This window comes from Gymnoscopelus microlampas, assembly GCF_963454915.1.
Source record: "Gymnoscopelus microlampas genome assembly, chromosome: 15".
Lineage (NCBI taxonomy): Eukaryota > Metazoa > Chordata > Actinopteri > Myctophiformes > Myctophidae > Gymnoscopelus > Gymnoscopelus microlampas.
Window position 1 is genome coordinate 26,376,551 of NC_139952.1, and position 10,351 is coordinate 26,386,901.

The following is a 10,351-nucleotide window of genomic DNA, read 5'->3' on the forward strand; positions in this document are numbered from 1 at the left end:
ACACACATCCTCAAGTTCACTCACATAATTGCCAACGCACATATCATACACATAGGCCTACCACAGAAAGGAAAAAGGTATTCAAATACACTTTTCTCTCTCTCTCTCTCTCTCTCTCTCTCTCTCTCTCTCTCTCTCTCTCCTCCCCCCCTCACACACACACACACACACACACACACACACACACACACACACACACACACACACACACACACACACACACACACACACACACACACACACACACACACACACACGACAGACCATGGACCATGATGCACCTTACCCCACCATAATCTTTCTCTATTTCACTCTTCCTTTCCCTGTCACACTAGCAAACCACACACACACACACACACACACACACACACACACACACACACACACACACACACACACACACACACACACACACACACACACACACACACACACACACACACACACACACACACACAGACACGCACGCGCGCACACACACACACACACACACACACACACACACACACACACACACACACACACACACGCACACACACACAACGCAAGACCGAGCTGAACTCACTGTGAAGTGCAGCCAGGATGCAACACACACACCGCTGCAATGTGAGATACATCGCACAAGTAACTGACAAAAGGTGCAGTGGCTAGCCTGCATGGTGTCATCTCACACTCGGTCTCTCATACACAAACAATGGTTTATATGCCGATTAGCGCTCTAGTAAAAACACAAATCACGACAATCTGCCTGCTAAAAAAAGACGCATAAAGACGCTGGAATCTGACGGCGATGGACAGTTAGTTGTCACAGTTTGATTGGCATGCAGTCACCAGAGAGCCATGGAGGGCAGCTCCAAACGGATTTGCATACATTTTCAAGATTTTTCAAACATAGCAAATCTACAAGCTCATAGCGCCTATAGTATGAGCTTTTAGATCTGCTATGTTCGAATAACCAAAAGTATAAAATAATACTAAAGGGTATTTTCTTATATTTAAATAGTGTTTGATATAAATTCAAGGTGGTTATTTGTTTGCTTGTTTTATATATATATATATATATATATATATATATATATATATATATATATATATATATATATATATATATATATATATATATAACCAAGATTGAATTGGACATTTTACATTAATTCTTATAGACATGGGTGTGTTTATGATCTATATTTAAATTGTATTGTGCTCCCGACCTTATTTCTCCGTTTGGTCACCAGTGGCACCTTATGCAGTCAACTGATCTGGCTAAATGCAGTAATTCAACTCCTTTTCTCTTTTTTTCATAAGCCTTTCGTTCTGTAACACATCGCTTACCTCAGAAATCTAAAATCATCAATCAAAATCGAATTGGATTTGGCCTTTTCTTTTCTTTTCGAATTTGAAACAGTTTTAAAATAATAATTGTTTAATTAGGCTATGTTATATCCAATCAAGATGCTGGTTATTTTTGCCTTAGATTCTATGGAATTATTAGCATATCAATCAAATAATAACAATGGGCTATTTGCTTTATTAAGTTTAGGCCTATGGGATTTTCCCCACTTATTGTATAGCCTTCTTATTATACACTGCCAGCCTTTATGTGATGCAAGTTATATGCAATATTTGAAACTATTTTTCTTTTACACAAAATCACAAGCCCCCTGACATTTTTATTGGCATGATTCTTGACGCCTCAACCCTGCTTGTTACAAGTTGTTAGACACGCGGTAGCCTATTTAATAAATAAATAAACAAACATACTAAGTCCTACACTTTTTGGTAAAACTTTAGAGTGTAGCCTACTGTAGCAGATTAGATCATCTATCAATGTTTGTTGATGCTCAACTTGATGTGCTGTTTGAAACCAGAAAAGAGGAGGTCCAATAAGTAATTGACCCTTCATTGTCCCTTAATTGACCCTTAAAGTTTCACACGTGAATCCTGATTAACTCCGTTGTTGTTGTACAGTTCTTGTTCGTCCTCTTGTCTTGTGAGTCAACGTTTTTTTTACTACTCTATTTTTATATAGGCCTATACAGAGTTGCCTTTTGACGGAATGAAAATACAAAATTGGGAATGAAGATTGAAAATTAAAAGTTATAGTTTTCGCTTAATGTCCAGTCTTCCGGTATTTCAGTCCACTAGTCCAAACGCAAACCGGGATTCGCCTTAAAAACTGAATGAAACATTCTAAATAGACTAGACTTTATAACCCTGGCTTTGTTTGTTGAGGTTATGGTTTTATTTAGGCCTATTAAAAAAAAGGAAAGTCAAGTTAAAGCGTTATTATGTCGATGAAGACGCTGTCTAATTAAATTAAAGCACCGTCTCTTATTATTTATTGGACATCATGTCATGGCAGAGGGCTGGGACACATTCCACGGATCCACACATAGCCCCTCCCCCCGTGGATGTGTGCGGTGAAGTCACGTCTTATAAGAAGAGCCTTGAACAATCCATCATAATCTGAGGTGAAAACCTGCTGAAACAGACAAGGGGACGCAGAGAGAGACACAGAGGAACCAAGACGCCTGGTGGTGGTGGTGTCGCCTCTTTGGGCTGAGAGTGTCTTTAGCATTAACAAATCGAACACAACCTCCAATATATAATCTTTAAAACAATGCAGCTAGAGAATATCCTTCCCAGCGCCAGCGTTAATCTACCCAAGACGTTTTACAACCTCTCGTCGTCGGACAGCGTCAATAACAGCCCGTCGCAGATTGACTACCAAGAAGTAGACACCAGGACTGACTCAGAACCTAAGAAATATCTGGGGACCGGCATGATGGGCGAGGGAGAGGGAGACACTTTCACCGGGACTAAAGCCACCCCCGACGGGAGGAAAGGCTCGCCGGTCCTCGGTGAGGTGGACGACCTGGCGGCCGTGCAGCGTCGCTACAGCAGCATAGACGAACTCGGGTCCGACAGGTACTTCATCTCGCCTCCGCCTCAGACGAGCTCCGACGTGGCCAACCCCTGCTCCCTCTTCCCTTACGCGGGACAAACCGGCTCTGTTTACGCCGGTCCGAACGGCTCCCGGTACCCGGCCTCCCTCCATTACGGATCGGTCCTCCCTCCCACCGGTAGGCCTGCTGTCACAATACATAACCGTCTGATCGCAATTATTTGAGATAGTCGCAATTATATTTGCATAATCGTTTCCATGTTGAAAAATGTTCTCATTTTAAAATATGAATAAAAGCAGAAATGGCAGATCTACAAGCTTACAAAGCCTCACAAACGTAAGCTTGTAGATCAGCTATTTCTGCTATTTTTTATATGTATAAATTATTAAATGTGTCAATTTCTTTGTATATTTAAGTTATTTGTCATATCTGCCCTGTGCAATTTTTTTATTATGAAAAGGCAAACAAAGAAATTGAATTATTATTCATATGTTCTAATAATGTTCAATGCCAAACACAGAATTTAATCGTTTTTAATCGCAATTATTTGAGTGATAATTAATCGTCAACTTAAATTTGTAATCGTGACAGCCCTACCCACCGGGTTCTCCTCGTCCTCCGTGTGCGCCAGTAGGAGCCATCAGTTCGGCGGAGGAGGGTACCAGTTCGGCCAGGGTCCCGGGTGTCTGTACCCGTCGTACCCGGGGACAGGAGGCTCGGGTCTGGGCTCCATGTCTCTGCCGGGCTCTGCGGCTGGAGCCCGGGCTCAGGTCTATCTGTGCAACCGGCCTCTGTGGCTCAAGTTCCACCGACACCAGACTGAGATGATAATCACCAAACAGGGCCGGTAAGGAGATTGGTTGTGGGGTTTAATGGATACAGGATAGGTGGGCACTAGGGACATCTGGGCACCTCGATGTAAAATCGGATATTTTGTCCATTTTTTTTTTTTTATATTTGAAAAATGGTCTTGCAAGGTACATCATTATCAGACTTAATTTTATCCTTCAACTTCTTGTTTATGCCCCCAAATGACTGGATATAGGCTACAGGTTATTGTAGAAATATTAGACCTAAATGTTTAAGCAAGTTCTAATCATGTATACTTTACTTTACTTCAAAACATTTTTCAAATACATTTATTTTTTCCCATTTTGGAAAAGAATAGCCAATTTAACACCTAGGTACCCACTCTTCCGTGGTGTGGTGCCCACCTATCCTGTTACCGTTTTTAATATAGGCTTCCTAATTTATTAGGCCCACGGTATATTCATTTCGCTTTGATGATTTATGGTTTTAATTATCTTTGTTGATTCGTGCTCTCTGCAGTCGCGCACCTCGCTGCAAATGTTTTATGCACAGGTGGAATTATTAGGCTAAATAAATCGTTTGATTTAAGTTTGAATGTTAATGCTTGGGATTTCGTTTTGGTTTGAATTATGACTGCGCTATTCGATTTATCTATAGCCTACTTAATTTGCTAATGGGAATAATATTGTGATTAGATAGCCCATTGATTCAGTCAAGCAGATGGGGAGGGTTTGCAACACCAGAATTAAATGATGTTTTGTCAGCTGAGGTTAATGATTTTTATTTGATGCATTTTCCACTTTTTAGGCGGATGTTTCCATTTCTCAGTTTCAATATCACCGGGCTCAACCTCACGGCTCATTACAACGTCTTTGTGGAAGTAATATTGGCAGATCCAAACCATTGGCGCTTTCAAGGAGGGAAATGGGTCACTTGTGGGAAGGCTGACAATAATATGCAGGGTGAGTTCATACTATTACCCAAACTTTAGAGCACTGCTGAATTATGATCTTTGTCATGCAATTATTGCCAGCAATTATTGGGCCAAGGATTTGTTTTAATTAATTGGTCAAGTCCTAAAACTTTAACTCCACAGGAATTAAAAAATAAAATAAAAATCTTAGTCACTGAATGTATTCTTCATGGTATTAATGAAGCTACTTTTGAGAGATTGTAAGAGAAAGTAATAATAATGTTTAAAGGAATAATCTATAAGCTTGTCAACTGATGCTATTAGGCCAAATGAAGAGATGATGTATGGTTGTTAATTAAATTAAAGGGTATACCTCATAGAATAAGCTTATTTTTATCAGCCTATTATAAAAATATTTATTCTAACCCCCTCCCTATTTATCCATTATTATAAACTGAAAATGTCACACTGGCAAAGGCAGTGTTTATAATTATGACAAATAATGGGCTAAACATGATTTCAGCTATTGATCTATTCTGCAGTATACTGTAATGGTTTTATTGATCATGTTAATTCTCACATTAAAGTTTTAGTTTTTTTTCTCTTCCCTAATCTTAGGTAACAAGATGTATGTTCATCCTGAGTCTCCAAACACTGGAGCTCACTGGATGAGGCAAGAAATCTCTTTTGGAAAACTGAAGCTTACCAATAATAAAGGAGCCAACAACAATAATACACAGGTGAAATATTATACCACTTCAGACCAGTAGTTGCAGGTTCTGGATTCAGCGTTAAAGTGGACAAGGGTTTTACTGGTTTTGGATAGGCTATCTGTTGAATAGCCTGTGATTTAAAAAAAAAATCCCTGAATTTATCAATACTTTTGTTTTATTTCGTACAACTCCTTTTTTAACAGCATGCATAAAGCAAAAATGAACACCCGTTTTGTGTATTCATTCTCCATTTTTTTTTTAGGATTACTCACAATACATGTAAAAAGATGTTTTACCCAAATGGACAGTGTACATTTTTAAATGAATGCTGGGGATTTTACTGTGCAGATTGAACCTTTCATTTATACTCACACGACAGTGCTGATGGCTAAAAATAACAGATTTTCGTCTAGTAACACCATCATACTAAGTAGTATAAATTATGAGTATGTGAACTTGAACATCTCTGTGTCTTTGCAGATGATAGTGTTGCAGTCTCTTCATAAGTATCAGCCTCGGCTTCACATAGTGGAGGTGACGGAGGACGGGGTGGAAGACATGAGCAACGAGGCCAAGACTCAGACCTTCACCTTCCCTGAAAACCAGTTCATTGCCGTCACTGCATATCAGAACACAGATGTAAGCTTTGCACAAATTAACACGTCTGATTTGATCCACAGCTAACTGGTCATCCATTTATCATACAACAGAAAATATAAAAAATGATGGCACTTCATGTTGGCTTAAAATCCAGTGTTAACGTAATTTTGAAAATTATGTTGACACTGAATTTTATTGTGTGATTATTAAGAGGGAATAATTGAATCTGTTAAATATTTGAATGTTCACATTGTGTTTTTTACATTTTCAGATCACACAGCTGAAGATAGATCATAACCCATTTGCAAAAGGCTTCCGGGACAATTATGACTCGTAAGTGCAGCGTATTTGAAGTGAGAGTATGTCCACTGTTTACTTCCTGTATAGGTTAAGAAATGCTTAGGTTTTGTATTGCTATAGCTTGTCTGTTTGCACAACACTAAAGCATAATTTGAACTCTGTCACACTAATACCAACATGTTGCATACCAACAAAATCTTTTCTTTTTGGCGAGCAACCATCATGTGATGGATTGTATTGACCTTCACTCCCAACGCATTATGCTCTGGAAATGAATGACTAGGAAGTCCATCATTCATCTCATGTGATAATGAGAATTATTTTGTCATCTGTTATCCTTTTTGAAGGAGTACAATCACTGGTTATTGTTTGTAACTGTCTCCTTGTTTAACCACTTAAACCCCAGCATCCGTATTGTGGGGGAAAGCTTTCGCTGAAAATAGCAGATCGACAAGCTCACATCGTGTTGTGAGCTTGTCGATCGGTTATCTTCAGCGAAAGCTTTTCCCACAATAACAAAACTTTAAAAATACACTAGAAGAGCCCTGAGGGACTCCGCTCAACCATATGGGGTTTAAGTGGTTAATGGTGGATATCCATCCTGAAACACTGCTCTTAATCACTTAAACCCATCTATACTTGGGAAACTTGACCTGAGTTGGCTCTGTACTTGGTCAACTCCTTTTCCCTCTACACTAAAACTCTTCGTTAAAAATAGCCAATCTACAAGCTCACAACGTGTTGCGAGCTTGTAGGAAGGCCTACAATATTTTTGCCGAATGACCCCCATAAGTGAGTAATAATATTTTTATCATTGACCTCCAGGATGTACACAGCCCCAGAGAGTGACCGACTGACCCCATCGCCGACAGACTCCCCTCGCTCCCACCAGATCGTCCCTGGAGCCCGCTATGCCATGCAGCCCTTCTTCCAAGACCAGTTTGTCAACAACCTTCCCCAGAACCGCTTCTACACAGGAGAGAGGGCGGTGCCCCAGACCAACAGCCTCCTCTCCCCGCAGGGCGACGATGCCAGTGCGGCCGCATCCGCCCAGCGCTGGTTCGTCACGCCCGTACAGCAGGCGGGCTCCAACAAGCTAGATTTGTCCTATGACAATGACTACTCCACCGGCAGCCTGCTCTCCTACGGCATTAAGTCCCTGCCCCTGCAGACCTCCCACGCACTCAGTTACTACCCCGACTCGGCCTTCGCCTCGATGGCAGCGGCCGGCTGGGGCACCAGAAGCTCCTACCAACGTAAGGTGGCCACGGGCCTCCCCTGGTCCCCGCGTCCCAGCCCCCCGGCCTTCGTGGACGACCAGTTGGGCACCGCCACTGCGAAAGACAAGCTGTCGGAGGACAGTGCCCCGCCACCGCCTCCGCCAGCCTCCTGGATTGAGACGTCACACTCACTGAAGTCGGTGGACTCTAGTGACTCGGGCGTGTTCTCGATGGGCTGCAAGAGACGCAGGTTATCCCCTGGGGGGTCCAGTACGGAGAACTCGCCCACCATAAAGTGTGAGGACTTGACCACAGAGGAGTTCAACAAAGACAATCCCAAAGGGATGGGTGGCTACTATGCCTTCTACACGAGCCCTTAAGACTGTATTTATTGAAACTGAATATGAAGCTTATTTTAATCTTCTTTTTTTTTGTGCACTTAATTCCATATAATTCCATTTCTATTGTTTTCTAAAGGTGCCAAAGCTAAGTTCCCCCCACCTCCCCTGACCGCACCCCATTCAAGATGCACAAAAGATTCCCGTTTAATGACCCTAGTAGGTCTTCAGGTTCCTGTTTAATAGAAACAGTCCTGGCTGGTTCTGGAGAACTCATCGTCACCTACAGGCTGGACTTCACAGACTGGTTCAAGCTCTCAGGGGTCGTGGCAACTGTTTGGGAAGGGCTCTCCATCCTTTCCTCCTTCAAGCCTTTGTTCATTCCATCTGTATGATTGGTTTTAGTAACAGCATCTGCAAACTGATCTGCGAGGTTGTCACATTCTCTGTCCAACAGAGTATACACAAGCACAAGCATAGAGATTGTTTTATTTTTATTTTTTTATTAAACATGTCCAGATTTCCCCCTTTTACTTTTCCATTTTTTGTATTTTGTATTTCTTAGACCTGTGAATTCTTTCATGCTTATTTAAAAGTAGGCTACTTTTTTTTGTTGTACAGTATTTGTGCACTTTAGAATGTGGTGTATCTTGTACAAATTGTCTTCATGGAGGTGTTATGAAATGGCTAATAAAACAGCTTTTCATGAAGCATTGTGCAAATGTGCAGCCTATATCTGTACTATAGGTGTTAGTGGTGCCAGTTATGCTACAGGCCTACTGGGCTACGGACAACAGGAAGTGTGAAGTCATTGAATAATTCTGCTTTAAATTGACTTAAAATAACAAAAGTATGCTACACAAAAGGAGGTTAAAGCTAGAAAAATAGCACTGTGCTAGGTTGGTTGTCCATATTAATGCAGCTAAAACACATTTTATGTAGCTTATTAATTAACCTAATTTAATAAATGGTCCAGGTGAAATTCTGTCCAGCAAATTGATTGGGAGTCGGGGTGGGAATTGCCTCACTTTACAAATACTGACACTTCCATATTTATGATGCCCCACACAGTAAAATCCAGAGGGTTCATACTGTGGATCCAAATGTTTATGGGTAGCCTACATTTAATATTTTTGTCTATACAGTACATTGAGGCCCAAACCCCATTGCCATGTCTCTCAACACTAATTAAGCAAGTCCATAAATGAAGGCTTACAATCCACATGGTCAGATAACAATTATAAACTTGCAATTTATTCTTGTAATAGCCTACGTTAACACTTGACTCACAGTGGCCTATAGGGCCTATGTATTTTAACAGTATGTATTTTAACATTAACAGATTTTCACACGTTGAAAAGCACATATAGGAGGACTATTGTACGCCCACTGGTGATAATAACGAAGATTAAACAAGCGGAAGGGAGAACAATTCACCCACCAGCTCACAACTCGAGACATTTTCTGTTGTACGTATGATTATTATGTGTATAGTCAGGCTTTGTGCAGTCGACCGAGGGAAATCTCAATATCTTTATTTACACGTGGCCTCTCTTAAAGGACCCATTATAGCATTAGAGATGAAATGCACAAAGCGATAGGTCACAACATTCACATCAAGACCACTTTCCTCATTAGTGGAAAAACGGCCCAAATCCTCTCATTTAAGGATCCCCATTTGAATCGATTTACATACTCTGGAATTCTAATTAATTCTGTTGTCAGACTCCTTGACAGCAAGTGAAGAGTCTGACTAACTCCAATTAACACCTTCTAACAAGGTAGAGTTCATGATTGCCCCGGTCTCTCAGGAGAGCCGGAAAAGTGTGTGTGCGTGCGTGCGTGCACGCCCGTGCATGGCTGTGTGCGTGTTTGTTCTCCTTTCTTGTCAACGACTCATCAGTGCATCTTGTCTCTTTCTCTCTCACCCCATCCCCATCCTTCCCTGTCAATAATGTCTTAACTGCTGGCTGCCAATGTCAGTGAGGTCTTGTATGATAAAAGGACAAGCATGGGAAACTGTGACTTGTAAAGACTGTGAGGGGATAAGTACCATTCCCTTTAATCAAGTATTACTGGCTTGTTTACATATACGGTTACGGTATGGTATCCCCAGTTTGTCTCTCTGTTTATTCTCCAGAGAGGTGAGAGGACAGAATCAACTGCAGTTATCTGTTATTATCTAGCCAATAGCACCTCACATTCAGTGCAAGGAGAAAGATTGATTGATTAATTGAATACTTTATTAACAGTTTGCAAAAAAAGCACAGAGGTACAGTTTTATACAAAGGCATCTAAAAGGATAAACCCAAGAAAGCACTATGGCTTGTTTCCATTGGGGTCCTGGGTTTTCAATTCATCAAGACATTTAAATTCAAACAATAATATACAAAATATGTAAAAACATGAAGGGAAAAAAATAGAAATATGTACAGTAAACAGTTGGGGGTGGGGGGCATTTCTGGAGATAGGCTTAGACTTTTTACAGGGGCCAGTTATGAATTGCAGCCACCTGTAAGTGCTCTTTTAGAGCGGTTTTAAAGCACAAATC

The 10,351-nt window shown here is 41.0% G+C and overlaps 1 protein-coding gene across 1 annotated transcript; it reads left to right on the forward strand.

Moving 5' to 3' along the window:
- The first annotated feature begins 2,506 nt into the window (after positions 1-2,506).
- On the forward strand, positions 2,507-8,650 carry eomesa (eomesodermin homolog a). Its single transcript, XM_084079977.1, has 7 exons — positions 2,507-3,083; positions 3,498-3,753; positions 4,524-4,678; positions 5,248-5,369; positions 5,823-5,981; positions 6,214-6,275; positions 7,068-8,650. Exons 1-7 carry the CDS (start codon positions 2,621-2,623, stop codon positions 7,840-7,842), a joined length of 1,992 nt encoding a protein of 663 aa, XP_083936103.1. The 5' UTR covers positions 2,507-2,620; the 3' UTR covers positions 7,843-8,650.
- The last annotated feature ends 1,701 nt before the right edge of the window (positions 8,651-10,351 follow it).